Source organism: Choristoneura fumiferana, chromosome Z (assembly GCF_025370935.1).
Source record: "Choristoneura fumiferana chromosome Z, NRCan_CFum_1, whole genome shotgun sequence".
In the NCBI taxonomy this organism is placed as follows: domain Eukaryota; kingdom Metazoa; phylum Arthropoda; class Insecta; order Lepidoptera; family Tortricidae; genus Choristoneura; species Choristoneura fumiferana.
Window position 1 is genome coordinate 5154923 of NC_133472.1, and position 19168 is coordinate 5174090.

The 19168-nt window shown below is 40.3% G+C and overlaps 1 protein-coding gene across 1 annotated transcript in view; it reads right to left on the bottom strand.

Moving 5' to 3' along the window:
• The window catches only part of pot (zona pellucida domain protein papillote), a 137459-nt gene that overhangs the window by 29071 nt on the left and 89220 nt on the right, over nucleotides 1-19168 (bottom strand). The window contains exons 5-10 of the mRNA XM_074105200.1: nucleotides 9489-9626; nucleotides 7127-7269; nucleotides 6114-6316; nucleotides 4880-5050; nucleotides 3828-3984; nucleotides 3104-3345 (exon numbers count right to left, since the gene is read on the bottom strand). Of these exons, the coding sequence (XP_073961301.1) occupies nucleotides 3104-3345; nucleotides 3828-3984; nucleotides 4880-5050; nucleotides 6114-6316; nucleotides 7127-7269; nucleotides 9489-9626 (1054 nt within the window). The remainder of the gene's footprint in view (nucleotides 1-3103; nucleotides 3346-3827; nucleotides 3985-4879; nucleotides 5051-6113; nucleotides 6317-7126; nucleotides 7270-9488; nucleotides 9627-19168) is intronic.

Sequence of the window (19168 nt, forward strand, 5' to 3'; positions counted from 1 at the left end):
TGATATTTTACGTACAGATACAATTTTAATGCTGCTTCTGATTATTTTATTCGATTGAATGTGGATTAAATAGACACGGAACCACTGTCACTTTCCACATAAAATAAGTGGAACTAAGTAACATGCTCATCATCTCAGCCTAAGCCATACAGGTTGTAATCGTTAAGTGTGCCCAGGGATTATTCAACAACTATAACAGATATGAAAAACTGTGAACTGGTTTCGAAAGTAGGTACTTGCCTGATGAGTATAATGATATCATTGACTTTTTAAAAAAAAGAGAAATAGGTATCCATATTTGACATCAAACACTCCCATACATTTAGTACGAGATTAGTAGAAAGGTTTTAGTTTCCTTATTTTAAATAGTTATTTGTGTCACAAGGGAGCAAATGGTGTATTTACGGCGAGGGCGAATCCAAATGTAGCGAAATACAGAATCCTAGCGAAGGATTCACCTGAGCGTAATGAGGGATTCAAGTGTTAACGCCCAAGATGAAGATAATTTTGCTCCCGAGTGGTCGTACAACTTTTCACACCGAAAAAATAATTGTAAATTATAATGAAAATAAATTGAAATTATTATTATTAGAACACCAGCATAGAAAACGGCGTGGCTTTACAATTATCAACTTAAAAAATGTCATTTGCAATAAAACACTTAAAAGCCTTGAACAGAAAAGTTGCACTTTGCTCCCACTCGTCAGGGAGGAAAAGTTACTTTTCTGAAGGAGAGGTGTGAAAAGGTTATTTATAAGCTTAGTACTGATATTTAAGGAAACTATTTAATAACCTAACAAACAAAGTAATATTTTTTTTTTTATAAAAAAGTCAATGATGTTTTACTCATCAGTTCACAGTTTTTTGATATCTGTTATAGTTATTGAATTTTCGCCTGGGCACACTTAACGATTACAGCCTGTATACATGCTTTGGCTGCAGTTCCCACGCAAGCCCAGTGCTGATTAGGAATTTCACTCACAACATCGAATTTCTACGTAAGATAAAATATTTCCTCTATCGTATAATTAGCAAAATCTCATGGTAAATTTCAATGTAATAGTTAATGTAAATTGAATTTTCCACCGTTAAGCTCCTCATGTTTTTAAATAGATACCTGAGTAAATATATATCTGACAGATAAAGTACATATCTGGATATAAACAGAGAGTAGTGAAAAAGCCCTTAAAGACGAATGATAACTGGATTTGTGACATTTTTTTAATATTTGTTATGTTTATCCAACAGTTAATAGCAACTTTGTCACTAAAAACTTCAAGTGAATAATATTAACACACACAAATCCAAACACAGAATTAGTGAATCAGTTGGAACGAAGGGCGAAGTTTATATTTAAATAAAATGAAAATCTATGCGTTTCCGCAAAATTACTCGTGCTTCCGAATTCATACCTCTTCCATTTTCTTTATCTGACTTTGGGGGCCCCGTGAGGTGGGGGCCTCGCGATGTTGAGGCCCCGTGGGATCGGGCCCCATTTGGCGGCGGCCCCGTGGCTTAAGGCCCCATAAGGCTGGAGCCCCGTGGAGTGGGACCCCGTGAGGTGGGGGCCTCGCGATGTTGAGGCCCCGTGGGATCGGGCCCCATTTGGCGGCGGCCCCGTGGCTTAAGGCCCCATAAGGCTGGAGCCCCGTGGAGTGGGACCCCGTGAGGTGGGGGCCGCCCGTAAGGGGGCTCTTGGGAACAGACCACGTGTACAAACACGGTACCGTTACTTACATATTCATGAATTCGGAAACCGAAAATTGCCGAAGAGAATTACTTTAGTCAACATTTTTTTTAAAGCTCTTAAGTATAAACTGCGCCTAATACACTAACGTGCAAAAATAACGGGTCAGTTCTTATTTTTCCCACACAGTATACCTAGTATAAAACTGACCTGTAATTTTTCCACGTCACTAATCAGTGTAAGACCAACTGAATCGTGAGTGACCGACTGTGGAACCTTTTCTTCGTATAAGTCACAGCGACATCGCATTGCTTGACAAAGAAATTCTTTATGTATATGACACTTACTGTGAAAACGTTCTACGGTGGGTCAAGAATCAAACGATTGACTGTACACAAATCACGGTCAAATCAAAACACTCAAATGATAACATTGTTACTGTTAATATTTTTATGATAACTAACATAGTTCGAGACTTAACTACAACATATATTTATTGCTAAAACACCTCGTTTCGCCCACATTGCAGGGGTCATGGTCACGAGATGATTAGGATATCACGTACTCGTTTAGGCACGCGATTATCGGACTACCCACAAATAAATTTCCTGTACCAGCCGGCGTATTATAATTAAGGTCTCTACCAACCGTATCATACCATGACCGTAACAGTCTAGGAATAGTCTCATACCTACTTTTCAATACAAAGAATATTATTTTTAATTGACACTTTGTCCTGCAATTTAGGCAATAAATATAGAAGTGATTAAGTCCTAATATATATTAGTTATGTATGGGTGAGAGTCACATATATTTAAAACACTATATTATGGTAATTTCAATGCAGTTTGGGATCGTGTTCATGAGTCCTCAAAATTAATTTATTTTAGTTAATGTGCGATTTATGAAATGCCAATTAATGAGAGGTAATTTTGAATGTGCACATACTCGTTATTACTTAATAACAATTCACCGGTTAATACTCAGTCTCTAATAATATAACACCTTTTGACGTGCTTTTTTACCTAACTCCTAGTCACATATGATCTCCTGGTAGACTATTTAGAGAACTTTTGTGTTAGGATTACGGCCAAGTGACCACGTAACCCATGCTCAGCCATTTCCTTTTCATTTCGAACCTCGTCAACTCCTAACCTCCTGGTGATGTTATGGAATTTTACAAACCTCGTAAGGCTACCAATAAGGCTGGTTTAAGGACTTATTCATATCTAATTGAATAATTTTATGTGACAGATAAATGTGACGCCGTCTCTGTTTGTTTTGTCCGAATAAACCGAGACAGCATCACATTTATCTTTATCAATCACATTTCAATGAGTGCTGAAACAGACCCTGAGTGACATTGTCGCCACCTCTAACTAGTGAGCGCCGATTGCTACTAAAACTATCGTAAACCCAGCCTAAAACATATTGAGATACAAGAGAGTTCGGAAGTTACTCGTTTAGCCAGTCCACCGTCTAGCTTATGTCCTCCTGGTACCTGTCTCTCCCGGCTGACCTGCGAGTAGAGGGCGGCAGGGCGGGGCGGGCGCGCGGGCGGGGGCAAGTGGGCTTGCCTTGCCGGCAGGGGGAGGGCCGCGGGTGATACCGTGCGGACGGACTCCTGGCGCTCATGTTCCTCTAGTAGTGTCATTTGCCTGATGTAGAAGATGAACAGTTTATGAACACAGTTTACAATATCTTGATGTCCCTAATATCTCCACGCGTTCCAGAGAAAAGGGCCGGACAACAGCGTGATCAAGGATTCCGTTTTTTTTTTCTTCTGAGATCCGGAACTCTATAAAACTGATTCTATCTAAAATGTTTCGTGAAAAAAATCACCAGTTTGACCAGAAAATCCATATTTTCTTTACCGGCATGATACAATGATAATTTGTGTCACAAGGAAGCAAATGGTGTATTTACGGCGAGGGCGGTACATTGAATCCAGAATGTAGCGAAGGATTCTACAATAGAACCCTTGAAAAAGAAAAGCCTTGAACAGAAAAATTGCACTTTGCTCCCTCTCGTCAGGGAGGAAAAGTTACTTTTCTGAATGAGAGGTGAAAAGTTTTCTTCCGCCCCGGGCGGCTGATCCCCACGCTAAGCCACTAGCATTATCTATCCCTCTCGTTCTCACCTGATGCTGCCTCCGTCAGTCTCGGTGGCGGTGATGGTGGACGGCGGCGACGGCGGCGCAGGCGGCCGCTGAACGCGCACGCGCACGTCGAACGCCGGCGGCGCCGCTGCGTGCATGCGAGCATTAGCTGCGCTGGTCTCGCGGGTCTCACCGTACCCTGTTAGTGTTTTAGTGGTGTTAGGTCAGGGCGTAGCTAGGATGGGTGACAGTCTTTACCGGCCCGTTCAATACCGACATGGAAATACCGACCCTGTTTTTCGTGTATACGCTCATTGAATGCCATGCCACTAAATATCAGCCCGGTATACATCGTACCGCGGTGATCATTCTTGACCTGATAAATACCGACCAGATAATTACCGGCATGTCAATACCAACCCTGTTTATCGTGCACACGGAATATAAATAAATTTAGTAGAAAATAACTTAATTTGGTCCTGGCGCTTCGCCGGCCGCTGCCGCGGCACGCTCGCTACGCTCACTCGGCTCGCGTATTGTGGTCACAATTGAACCTAACACAAACGGGACGGGAAAAACATTTCGGTAATTATTGGCTTCCGATTATCATGCCGGTATTTATCAGGTCGGGAATGTTAGAGCGGTATTTATTCATACCGTCAAACAGATCTCACAATACTAACGCCATCTAGCGACATCTCCTGTCAAGAAAACCAAGAGAGGCAGTGCCCCTCGCATCAAAAAACAATGAGGGCTAAAAGACAGGCGAAATATCGCTAGATGGCGTTAGCATCGTGAGGTTTTTTTGACGTTACGGTGTTGCTTGCAATCAGCTCATTTAGTAATTAGCATGTAATTATCAAGCAAAACCGTAACGTCAAAAAACCTCACGACACGACATATCGCCTGTCTTTTAGCCCTCATTCTAAGTTCTTAGTGTGAATCCATCCAGAGCCCGTATTGTCTGACATTCGCGATCCCATTCGCCATCTCTCTCTACCCTCGTCTTACACCGTGCGACAGAAAGAAGTGGTGAAAACGATTGTGATTCAATAATGCCTCTGGTAAGATTTAAGACCACGAGCCCCACTTACCCTCACTTTGGTACGACTCGTCAATCATGAACGCCTGGTTGGTATGCGCGTGCTCGGCTTCGCTCGGCGTCTCGGAAGGATAGTCGGAAGGAATCGTGTCGGAAGCGACGCTTGCGCTCTCAGCTTCGGCTGCCACCGGATACACGGGATGGGCTCGGGGGATTTTCACTTCTGTGGAGAACAGCAGGTGAGTCAAACAACTTTTTAGTGTAGCTTATTGCCATGGTAACGTCCCCTTGAGTCACTTATTCATCATGTCAGCCGAAAGACGTCTACTGCTAGACATAGGCCTCCTCCATGGCTCTCCACTCAGACCGGCCTTGTGCTTTCCGCGTCCACCGCGATCCCGCGATCTTAACCAGGTCGTCGCTCCATCTTGTTGGAGGCCTACCGATAGCCCGTCTTCCGGTCCGCGGACGCCATTAGAGAACCTTCTGACCTGCGAGAAATGTGCCCCGCCCACTGCCACTTCAGTTTCGCAATTCTTCGGGCTATGTTGGTAACCTTAGTTCTACGCGGACATCATCACTGACTCACTGACTCACTTATTAAAAGTATGATTTATGCTTTACAAAACCACATAAAATTTGGCAGTTGCGACAGTTTAAAGGCAATTTCTTCATGGTTCATCTCCTTAGCATGCTAAAAGATAACATTGCAAACATTTTTCTATGAAATTGTATCACTCATATCTTCACAGCCATAACAGCACATAAAAGTGGGTTGACCCAGGTACAGATGTAATGAATAATCCGTTCCCATACTCATCTTCATCATCATCAGCCGGAAGACGCTCACTGCTGAAAAAAGGCCTCCCCCTTAAACGCCAACGTCAACTCGCCACTTGCATCACGGTTGCCTGCAGCCATCACGATGTCTTCAGTCCACCTAGTGGGAGGCCTGCCAGCGTTTCGTCTTCCCGTTTCCAGTCGCCACTCGAGGACTTTTCTGCCCCAACGGTTATCTGTTCTGTCCGCCCCGCTTGCCAAGCTTGGCGCGTATTAGCAACCCACCCTCATTAACCTTATTTTATAATGAAATTAAGCCGCTTCCAACCGAGGCAACTGGCGGTCTATGGGGCAGGCCTATGTCCAACAGTGGACGTCCTACGGCTGAGATGATGATGATGACTATTGACGAAAGTGTCGCAAGCAACGTATTACTCAGCATGTTTTCTAAACTAGCCAAAACCTTTTCCAAACCTATAGAAATCTGAAGATACTTAAGCCAGTACCTTGAATGCTCTCCCGGCTGACTATAGAAGCCGAAGAGTCATCTATCAATCTCCTGGGAGCTGGTAAGGCGCGTCTTCTCAGGCAGAGGTAAGACACTCCTAAGCCCAGAAGAAGCAGCGTCAGGAACAGGATGGCGCAGATGATCATCAGGATATGGGTGCCAGCTAGCGGGGCTTTGGCTGGCAGTGGACCCTTTTCCGGACTGGAATGAGAATGTTCATTAACCAAAAAGCAGTTCAGGCTTCGGTAATAATCGAGGATGTAACTACAAGTGAAAATTGCACTATTGCAAGTCATTTATCATTTCTCATTGTGATGTTACGATGTGATAGTGGTATCACCTTTATCATCAGCTAGAAGACGTCCACTGTTGAACAAGGCCTCCCGCTTAGAACGCCACAATGTATGACGACTCGCCACTTGCATCCATCGTTTCAATTCTCGCGATTAACATCAAAAAACTTAGAGACATGAGCTCAAGTTGGAACTCACAGTCTTCTGCTTGAAAGACCAAGGATCACACCACTAGGCCAAGGGTTTTGCTGATTGCGTTAAAATTATCTCTCTATAATAATATATATCTATCTACTAGCTTTTGTCCGCGGTTTCGCCCGCGTGGAATTCGGTTATCGCGCGCTGTTCCCACGGGAACCGTGTGTTTCCGGGATAAAAAGTAGCCTATGTCACTCTCGGGCCCATAAACTATCTCTATGCCAAAAATCACGTCGATCCCTCGCTCCATTTCGGCGTGAAAGACGGACAAACATATAAACACACAAACATACAAACACACACTTTCAGCTATCTATCTTTTATCTAACACCTTTAAACGAGCAATTCTTGTATATATAATCAGAATCTCGGAAACGACTCCAACGTTTTCGATGAAATTTGGTATACGGGGGTTTTCGGGAATGACAAATCGATCTAGCCATGTTTTATCTCTGGGAAAACGCTTATTATCAAGTTTTAGCCCCAGCAAAGTTCGGTCGCCAAGGTACTAATTACTTACATGTTGATGAGCGGATTAAAGAACGGTTTCGGCACAATGGGTGGTGGATATCGGCACACAATGGTTATCACTTCGTCACCATCCATCTCCAGGCCAGGGTGGAATCTCACCACGATATTGTTCGTGAAGACTCGCAGGGGATCCTGGAACATAAGGATGGGTTATTCAACCGTCTTCGAATGTACAAAGCTAGTACAAAGTGTTAATTAAATAGCTGAAAACCCGAAAGGTGTTCAGAATCGAGAGGAGAATCGAATAACCAAATAAGTCAAAGTACTTTACTAACTTTACTATGCCCAGTCAAAAAGTTTGGAAAGGTATAATACCAATTAAATGTTTTAGCGAGGTTGCATATTATTTAGATATTAAAACTGGTCGTTTTGATTTTCTTCACAAAGCAAAGCGCAACTGGCAAGCACAGATTACCGAGTAGACTGAACATTTTATGAACTAGTCAACGTATTTTTGTTGATTGCGCTCGCATTGTAATGGCGTATAGTGAACACGTTTCTTGGCAACCGAAGAGAGAAGCGCGTTAGATACAATCGCAGTTAGCGTAAGCTTTGCCATGCCATACTAAACATCCTGTACTGCCGTTTCGCATATTTATTCCCCAAATATTTCATTTCGCAATTGTTTTGTTTTCCCACTTATCAAATTCCGAAACTAAAAATTTTTCTCAGAATATTTTCTTATGGTTTTATAGAGCACAGTAGGTTAGGTTAGATTTGTTTTATGAAAGTTACGAAAATAATATGGTTGCGGAGTGATAGGTACTTGGGAAATGAAACATAAGCCAAATGAAACTTTTGCGAAAAATATTTTGCCCAAACGGCAGAGAACCGACTACACAACACATAGATACATGCGAAAGTTTATGTGTAAATGTTTCAGAATCTGATATTATACAGTTAGCTGATCTCTGGGTTAGAACATGTGTGTAGATAACATAGTAAAAAAAACAATTGCAGCAGCACGCACACATACGTACACACATACATATATACATACATACATAAGTAGACGTTTAGACGACCAGATGGCCTAGTGATTAGAGAACCTGACTACGAAGCTTGAGGTCCCGGGTTCGATTCCCGTGTCGGGGCAGATATTTGTATGAACAATACGAATGTTTGTTCTCGGGTCTTGGGTGTTTACTATGTATTTAAGTATGTATCTATCTATATAATTATATTTATATAGGTGCCTCTCTTATTAAATACTTTTTCTCAAAAATGGTATGAAATGTTGCTATATTATGTCATCATAAACGTCGTAGAAAGTAACGCATTCTGGATCATCATCACTATCAACGACCGTCATCATCATCATCACTAACAATCATCTTCATCTTCATCACCATCAACCATTCATCATCATCATCATCATTTTAAAAAAAAAACTATACAAGCTTCGACCAGTAGGTAATCGCCATTCTGGCCTCGTATCATAGAAACTTCTACTCGTCCAGGATGGCTTACTTATTGGTCTCTGCAGTAATGTAATAACTAATACATAATATCATTGTTTGTGTTTAAATGTGTGTGTAATGTATCTGAGCATTTGTGCATGTAGACTATATTTTGTATAGGTAGAGTCATTCACGATGACGCGTGCCGTGGTTCTTATTACAATGTCATTAATGTCTAATTTTGACAAAATCACGCGTCTTCGTAGATGGCAATAGGTATACCCGCTATCATAATAAATATTATTATGATTATGATAGGATTATGCACGTGTATTCAAATAAATGTGTAAATAGGTATCAATGTAGTGACTTATTATATAATATATCATGTAAAGTTAAAAGAATAGGAAAGATATAATAAAAATGCACGGCCCAAAAACTAAATCGTGTCATCAGCAGTTATTCGCCAATATCGTAATTAATAAAGTCGCAAAGCAGTGAAACAAAAAATTACGAATAAAAAGTCTATATAGGTACGTATATATGTAAAGGTTAAAAGTTAATTCGGTTTTTTTGCACAGCATGGTGTGAGAGATTGTTGGACTAAATTTGTTTCATAGTTTTAAAGCAACCAATTTTTAGGGTTCCGTAGTCAACTGGACCCACCTCGTAAGGCCCAACGTCAACATACGTCAAAGCCAATGTCAACTTCACTAATTGTCATTAAGTTGTCAGTAACAAACAAATGTTTATGACCGGTTTTTAAAGAAAAAAGTCTACAACGCAAAATTGTTGCAGTAGACACATTAACTAATATATTAAGAACAGTTCTATCCGACCAGATTTGTAATCTTCAATTTACTTTTGTGGAATAATCGAGAAAAAGGAACAAAAATGCAACGTTGCCAGCTCAGCAGATATAAACGCTCTTAAATTAAGCCTTGGATTTACCTGTCTGGTCCCGCATCCCTTGAGAGGCAGTTCCAGCTTGTAGGAGGTCGCACCCTTGCCCACCACCTGGCAGGCGGAGTGCCGGTCGAAATCCGCATACGCGATGCCGTAGAATTTCTCGTTGAACTTCAGTTCCATCTGTATCATCATCATTAACATTGTTTGTTATTATTATCAGAGGTTTTTATTAATGGACGAACGCATGAGGCTTCAGGTCCCGGGTTCGATCTCCGGTGGGGGGCAGATATTTGTACGAATAATACGAATGTTTGTTCTCGGGTCTTGGACGTTTAATATGTATTTATTTAAGTATGAGTATGTTTATCCTTTGCCTAGTACCGACAGTGTGTACAAACTTTGCTTAGTTTGAGACTAGGTCAATTGGTGTCAGTTTGTCCCATGATATGATATGATATTTACCCCCCCCCCCCTTTTCCTCATCCATTGACCCAAGACGAGCAAAACAAAAACAAAGGCACGGCCGTACTATACTTTTGTCGAAGCCATTCAGCCTATTTTCAACATCCTGTTTATATTTATTTAACGGATAAATGTGATGCCGTCTCTGTTTGTCTTGTTGGAATAGACGGTGACGGCATCACATTTATCCGTCAAATCAAATTAATCAATGGGTGGTGAAACAGCCGCGTATTGCCTAACGCGCTGACGTTCGCGATAGCATCAACGTCTCTCTCTACCCTCGTCTTATGCCGTGTGACAGAAACAAGTGGCGAAAACGATTGTGATTGCGAGTGTGTTAGACAACAAGGCTTCAATCACCAAATCATCTCAATCAAAACCATTTTTAGGGTTCCGTAGTCAACTAGTCTGTCCGTCTGTTTGTCTGTCTGTCTGTCCGTCTGCGGCTAAGCTCAGACCGTTAGTACTAGAAAGTGCAAATTAGGCATGAATAGTATACATATCAATCACGCCGACAAAGTGGTGAAATAACTGTGATGTAGGGTATCGTTAATATAGGCATTTTTTAAATCCATGGGGGGGTTGCAGACGATTTTTCAATTCAGTGATTTGTTAGCAATTCAACTTTAAAGTGCAAATTTTCATTAAAATCGAGCCCCCCCCCCCTCTAAAATCTAAACCGGTGGGTGGAAATTTAAAAAAAAAAAACTCAGGATGGTAGTAAGTACATCAAACTTAGAAAGAAAACTATAACAGTTAAGTTTTATTGAGAATTATTAGTAGTTTAATATTAAATTGCAGCCTAAGGTATAAAATATACCTAAACTTGGAAGATTTCCGTACCTACACAATACGAATACTTATAGAAAGATATTACATGATCTTTTTGTAATGGCTACGGAACCCTATCTTGGTATATATTATGAGAGGGTGGCAAACGAGCAAGCGGGTCACCTGATGGGAAATCATCACCGCCTGAGTACCAACTACTCAATAGTCATAGTCCGTGGCCGGCCTTTTAAGAAAGCTCCCTTTCCCGCCTTCCCACCTTCCCCAGCTCTAATCAGTTATGCATCACGTTTAACTCTAAGGCAAATAGTGCACAGTTACTCGGCATACGATCCGCTACGCAAAACCGTTAATCTTTGACAGCCGTTTAAGTTAGCCCAGGCGAAGGTTCAACTTTTGTTTTACTCTATTTTAACTACGTAACAGTTTGGGTTACAATCAGACATCGGAATTAATGGTAAATTTTAAAAACAGGTAAGTTCCTGTATCGATAAACTCAACTATGGATAATTTCCTTTCCTATACTAATGATTGCTCCAAGTTTTGTTTGTAAAAATAGAATATGTCTCTATCATAGCGTTTCTAACCTATTTAGCGCTATCCCGCGGGAACTATACAATTTTCCGGGATAAAAACTATCCTATGTCCTTCCCGGGACTCAAACTATATGTGTATCGAATTTCATCTAAATCGGTTCACCGGTTTTGATTGTGATGAAGTGACAAAAACAGACTTACAAACTTTCGCATTTGTGACAAAAAACATCTATGACAGGCAAGGGACAAACGGAACGTTAGTGTCAGCAATATGGCTCCGTTAAGACGGAGAAGGTTTTAGCATCCAACTGCATGACAGCCGCACCAATGCCTTTGTCCTGCCAATATGATCGAAATCTAAATCAGTCCAATTTTGTGTGAAAACAAAGAAAATAAAGTACAATTCAATAGATCTGTCAAGTGACATAGAACCAGCAATATGGCCGCACAGAATTATTTATCTTTAATTTAACTGACATTGGCCCAAGCCTTATCATCTAAAAGAAATAAAAAAGGATAAAGAGTTCAAATCACAACCTGCTTAGGCAGCCCTGTGTTTATATTGTAGGCTGGAAAGATTGTCACTTTCTATTGAAAAAAATACGTATACACACTTTTGAACATGAAACTACCATGAGAGACACTCATATTAAATGATATTATTGGTATAATGTGACCCGTCTGTAAGCTTCACTAAGCACATAACAAGCTACCAATTTATATTTACTGAACTGAACTATACTCGCTAATAATCCTGCCAAACAGCTTAGTGAATAAATATATAAATACTTAAATAAATTTTGCTACTTTAGGATCCCACAGAATAATAAAACTCATTTGATGACGAGATTGCGCTGAGTTTATCACGTTGGTCGGCGTCCTTACTCGGTATGGGTACTGGCAGAATACCAGCGCTGCGGCTTACCGCAGCACAATGCTGAGCCAGCGCCTGTTCTTCAGTGCATCACATGGCTTCTCATTTATGTGTCTGATCTGTTTAATTGTTATTTAATTTATGTTTTTATTTAATTGTTACTTTTATTACTCTTTAGCTACTAAGCCATGTCTTTGTTTTGAAGAATAAAGATTATATCTATCTATCTATCTATCTAGTGGAAAAAAAGGAATTCTTTGACCAAGAACATTCATAGTCTCAGGAATATTGTTTAAATCCGAATAAATATTTTCTTTAAGTACCTAATAGTTTTAACCCAGGACAATATTTGTCTTCATCGAAAATACAAACTGAAACATAGATGCACAAAAAACCCAGAAAAAGAGACCAGCGCTGGTAATCGAACCCAGGTCCTCAGCATTCCGTGCTGCGTGCTATACCGCTACACCACCACTGGACAGGAGTACAGACACGAGTTTCTCCTATGCACCACATATCTCAGCTTGTTTGTTTCTTATTTAGTCACTTAAGCAGCGACAATAGCGACATCTATGCGTTTTAGCCCTCATAGAGAAACTTTCAGCACCCGATCGGAACTAACCGCTCACCCGGACAAGAGATGTACGTTGCTATTAAGAAACAAACAAGCTGAGATATGTCCAGTGGTGGTGTAGCGGTATAGCACGCAGTTTTTTTTCTCATCCAACCTTGTAGTGTGGGGTATCGTTGGATAGGTGTTTTAAAACCATTAGGGGGTTGCTAAAACTATTTTTCGATTCAGAGATTTGTTTACAAAATATTCAACTTTAAAGTGCAAAAATTTAGGATAGTAGTAAGTATATTAAACTTACAAGGAAAACTATATTTACGGTTAACTTAGGTTTAGCATGAATAAGGTATATTAAACTTACAAGGAAAACTATAACTAATTCCTAAGTATAAAAATACTATACTATTCGTACAAAACACGAAATCCTAAAAAAATTTCGTAATGGCTACGGAAAGCTATTTCGGGCGTGTCCGACACGCTCTTGGCCGGTTTCTTTTCTATCTCGGATAAAAAACCTGGAGGGCTACTACGAAGTTCGTATCGTACCGTCCCTCTCACTCTCGTGTCAAATTATATAAACGTTAGCGGGACGGCAAGATACGAAGTTAAAATTTTGCATTTCGTGGTTAGGTTAACCGCTAAGCAAATTACAGAGCCACTTAACACGTACATAGTACATACACAGTTGTTTGTATGAAATTCCCGAGCCCGTCTGTACATAGCGCCGCAGAGCCTAAAGGTATCTCTTAATTCTATATTTAGCTGCATACGCGCCGGCGCATAAATCTAAAACACTAATTATTCCTTGGGGCTCATTCTCGGAGTACGTTTCCATAGCTCACCACCACGCGGCACGTTTCATAAATATTTATATGAAGTGTTCTGCGAATTTATCGTTTCATCGAACCGGTCCTTTAAAGTTTTAAGCCGAGTTGGGTTAACTTTTTATGAAAACTCACTACCAATATTAAATTGTCTTCTGAATGAAATAATTATTTAAGCGTATTATTGTATAAACGAAACTAATAACTTTTTTGTTCACATAAATATAAGAATTTAAGAAAAAATAACCATATTAAACTTAACTATATAAACTAACTACCTAACTTCATCCCAGCCTATATACGTCCCACTGCTGGGCACAGGTCTCCTCTCAGAACAAGAGGGCTTGGAGAGCGCGTGGGATAGTTCCAACGCGGGCCCAGTGCGGATTGGGAACTTCACACGCACCATTGAATTGCTTCGCAGGTGTTTGTGCAGGTTTCCTCACGATGTTTTCCTTCACCGCAAAGCTCGTGGTAAATTTCAAATGTAATTCCGCACATGAATTTCGAAAAACTCAGAGGTCCGAGCCGGGGTTTGAACCCACGACCCTCTGTTTGAGAGGCGATAGGTCAAACCACTAGGCCACCACGGCTCAGATTCTATGCCGTTATATTATTATTATTATACTAAATTTAAAAATAACCTAACTTAAAAACTTAATACCTACTAAATTAAATCTAAAAAAGGGTCTCGTGGCATGGTACCCAAGAGGCTGGCAGCATTCCCTCGTTGAATGGCGATGGCGATTCGTTGAGAGAGATAGCTGCCAGCCCTTTGGTCTCCAGTAGTGTCGACCAGGCGCTTTTGCACTGCTTTAATTAAATTTTGTGCGCCGGGACCCCATGGACCCAGGGTCTCAAATCCGACAGCAACGAAGTTATATGCTGAACCGAGACCCTGGTATTTTAATATTTTCCTACCCTCGGCCGCTTCAGCCGCTGCGCCAGCTTTTTAGTTTACTGTATTAAATTTAGATTAAAAAAATGAAATAGAAGTAATGTTATTGTAAGTGTATGAGTAAATAAAGCATTATTAAATTTGTATAATGCATGTGCGTGCATGACACAATCACAAATAAAATAATTATGTACAATAATGCGGTAAAATATTAAAAAAAAATGTAAGTATTTTTATCATATAACAAAGTTCTCGTGACTTGACCTTCCATCTGTAGTGCAATGGAATATTAATCACGTTTAAAGGGGTGTCAAAACGAACCAGGCCCTGTACTACGAAGCGCAAAATTTCGATTTCATATCTTGCCGTCCTGCTCACGCTAATATTATTTTAATCATCATCATCATCCCAGCCTATATACGTCCCACTGCTGGGCACAGGCCTCCTCTCAGAACAAGGGGGCTTGGGCCATAGTTCCCACGCGGGCCCAGTTCGGATTGGGAACTTCACACGCACCGTAAAATTGCTCCGCAGATTTGTGCAGGTTTCCTCACGATGTTTTCCTTCACCGCAAAGCTCGTGGTAAATTTTAAAATTAATTTCGAAAAACTCAGAGGTGCGAGCCGGGGTTTGAACCCACGACACTGCTTGAGAGGCGATAGGTCAAACCGCTAGGCCACCACGGCTTTTTTATATATATAGATATTATTTAATACGAGAATATAATATATTTCGGAATAGCCTCCACCCAGTTGCCGTGTGACTGTGGAAACAATGTTTAGTATCGTTAAAGCTAACAACTACGCGTACTCTTGTTAATAACTAAATAACATAAGGTTTAACAACAAAGTAAGCAGATAATGACCGGGTAAAGTTTAATAAGCTCACCGCTTTTGTACGTACTTCTCAAATCGCCTGGTTTTTCAGTGTTTTTATTTTACATGCAACGTTCAAACGTACAGTTATAGCAGAGCCCCTCTCCTAACCAAAATGTACTCAGTGCGAGGTCAATTTAGATGGTTACTGACGTGGAAATTGTAAACGTAACCGTGATAAAATTAAAATTAAATTAATTAAATTTCTTATTGGTTGTGCTATATGACCTACCTGTCTTAGGGTTCCGTAGTCAACTAGGAACCCTTATAGTTTCGCCATGTTTGTCTGTCTTTCTGTCCGTCCGCGGCTAAGCTCAGAGACCGTTAGTACTAGAAAGCTGTACTTTGGCATGAAATATATATTAGTCAGGCCGACAAAGTGGTAAAATAAAGAAGCACTAAAAAAACATTTTTTTAGATTACCTCCCATAAACGTAAAGTTGGGGGTGATTTTCTTTTATTGTTAGATACTTCTTTGAAAACCATTAGCGGTCGCTAAGGCACTTGTTCCACCGCCGACGATGAGCGAGAAGCGAGTAGAGCGAGTAACTAGAAACGAGTGGGTGAGCATAGTTTTCCTTGTAAGTTTGATATACTTACTACCATCATGATTTTTTTTTTAAATTTCCACCCACCGGTTTAGATTTTAGAGAGGGGGGGGGGACGCTCGATTATAATGAAAATTTGCACTTTAAAGTTGAATATTTTGCAAATAACTGAATCGAGAAATCTTTTAAAAGACCTATCCGACGACACTACAAGGTTGGATGAGAAAAAAAACCCACTTTACGTCTATGGGTGGTACACTAAAAAAAATTTTTTTTGAATTTTTTTATCGTACCATTTTGTCGGCATAGTTTAAATATATATTCGTGCAAAATTACAGCTTTCTAGCATTGATAGTCCCTGAGCAAAGCCACGGACGGACAGATAGGCAGACAGACATACAGACATGGCGAAACTATAAGGATGCCGTCTTTGCCATTTTGGCTACGGAACCTTAACAAGGTATACTTTGGCCGGTTTTTTTATTATGAGAGGGAGGCAAATGCGCAAGCAGGACATCTGGTGCAAAATAATCACCTAAATACCAAACACCTTCTTTCCTTTGATAGGATTATAGCTAGAGTCATTCACGATGGCGCGTGCCGTGGTTCTTATTACAATGTCATTAATGGCTAATTTTGACAAAATCACGCGTCTTCGTGGACGGCACTAGGTTGTTGTTTCTTTAAAAAAATATGGCTCTGTCCATTGGAGGACAATTTTGCCAGTGTCTAGTAGGTTTTGCCGTTGTGCGGTAAAAAAATTCTAGAAAACGAAATATGAGAGGTAATGGTGGATGAACGATGACAGCGCAAAGCCGACAACTCACGGCACTAGGTATTATATACCTACATACCTGCGTAGAAATAGGGCATATTATCTAGGCAAAGCGGCAAAGCTCTGCGCAGCGGGCGACACCAGCGCAAAGCGCAAACCTCCATGACAACGTCAGTTCTCTTTCTATTTTGTCACCATGACAGATCATGACCAAAGAGTATTGATATATTTATTAGTAACAATACAAATTTTATACAAAGTAACATGATATTTTACATAGATAGTAACGATAGAGCTATATTTCCAAAAATGTAATTGAAATAATACGATATTATGGCATTAAAGATACTCAAAAAACTGTTTACGGTTTTGTGCTAATGCTGCACTCTGACGGGAGAAAATTTCAGTAACATTCCCTATTGCCGGAATTTCAATTCAACAGCTGGATCTTAAGCCGAGTTTAGACTTGCGAGTAAAATCGTGCGAATTGCATTGCGGCGCTCGATTGACCACTACAAATTCAAAAAGAAAAGATTCCAAAAAAACAATCTTAATTTGATTGCTTAGTAACGATATCTCTTGTCCGGGTGAGCGGTTAGTTCCAATGGAGTGCCGAAAAAGTTTCTCGATGAGGGCTACGGCATAGATGTCGCTAGCGTCACTGCTTAAGTGGCTAAATAAGAAACAAACAAGCTGAGATATGAGGTGCATAGGGGAAATTCGTGTCGGTACCGTTGACCATCAGTGGTGTAGCGGTATAGCAGTGATTCCCAGTTCGATTCCCAGTGATGGTCTTATTTTTCTGGTTTTTCTGTGCATCTATATTTCAGTTTGTATTTTCATTTTAGGTTTTACGGGATGACCGTAAAAGTAAAAATTTGGAATTGAAATAAAAAAATACAAAAAGATTCCAAAAAACCAATCACTACAAATTCGTTGGCTTCACGGCCTCGCAATGTAATGCAACTTGCACGATTTTTCTTGCAAGTATAAACTCGGCTTTATGATTTACGCTTGCGCCGCCGCGAGTAAGCACTAGATGGCACTAGTAATCAAATGTTATAGTTTGGTCAAGTGCAGATAAATTGGTTTTAACGGGACATTGCGGTTTTTATCTGGGTTGGATTTTAATGGAATGTAAACAAAATTGCGTTGTAGCGGTTATTGAGTTATACAAACTGATATTTCATTAAATTAAACAATAACTTTGCTCACCCGTGACCTTATGATAGCTACGTTTAGGCAAGAAAGATGTGTTCATGTAGTTCCTCCGACTAAAAACACACTCAAACCCGATCACCACATTACGCTGACGCGTTTCGAACTCAACCAGAGCTCACCATACTATCAGATGTTAGACAATGAAGTTATTTTTTTTTTGTTGTTGTTGCAGCACGGATTGCTGAGGACCCGGGTTCGATTCCCAGCGCTGGTCTCTTTTTCTGGTTTTTCTGTGCATCCATGTCACAGTTTGTATTTTCGATATGGTTTCACGGGATACCCGTAAAAGCAACAAATTTGGAGTTGAAATAAAAAATACAAAAAGACTCCAAAAAACCAATCATTATTATTTTCGTTTCAGTTCATTGATATTTCATACTTTTTTCAGGGTTCTGCACCTCAAAAGGAATACGGAACCTTTATAGGACTACTCGAGGGTCTCTCAGTCTGTCACAGCCTATTTACTCCAAAATTAAGGTAAACGTGCGGGTGCTCGTCACAGCCCAAATAGCTAGCACCTTTAACCTTATGGCATTAGCGATATTAATTTTGTCAAATTCATACACTTGTAACTTGTATGTAACATAATCTCCAGGGCCCAGAATGCTCATGTCGCTCGGGGCTCGTTGGTTTTCATTCTGTTACCACAAAAGTTACAAAATCCCTTAACACGACAAAATTGTTATGTTTCTCTCGGTAATTTTGTCAAATTGTAGCACTAAACTTTTGTGGTACAGGGCCCAGAATGTTAATGTCCCTCAGGACTCGTAGGTTTTCTTCTGTAACTATCACAAAAGTTACAAATGCTTCAACTCGAAAAAATTGCTAAGTATCTCTCAGTAAAAGCACAGAATATATAATAGTACTAGGCTACTCATTGGCTACATAATAGGGCATGTTAGGCAAAGCTCTGCGCAGGGGGCGACGCCAGCGCAAACCTACATGACAATGTCAGTTCTCTTTATATTTTGTCGCCATGACAGATCATGGCCAGAGTATTAGTAACAAAATAACTTTTACATCGGTTTTCTAGAATTTGTTTACCGTACAACGGCAAAAACCACTAGACACTGGCAAAATTGTCCTCCGATGGACAGAGCCATATTTTTTTAAAGAAACAACAACAACAACAACTTTGACATCGATAGTAACGAAAGAGCTACATTTCAAAAAAAAAATTGATATGATATTGTGGCATTTAAGATACTCTAAAAACTGTTTACGGTTTAGTGCTAGTGCTGCACTCTGACGGCAGAGAATTGCAGTAATATGGCCTATTTTATCAAATTGCAGCACATAAATTTTGTGGTACAGAGGCTAAAAAGTTATGTCGCTCAGGTCTCATTGGG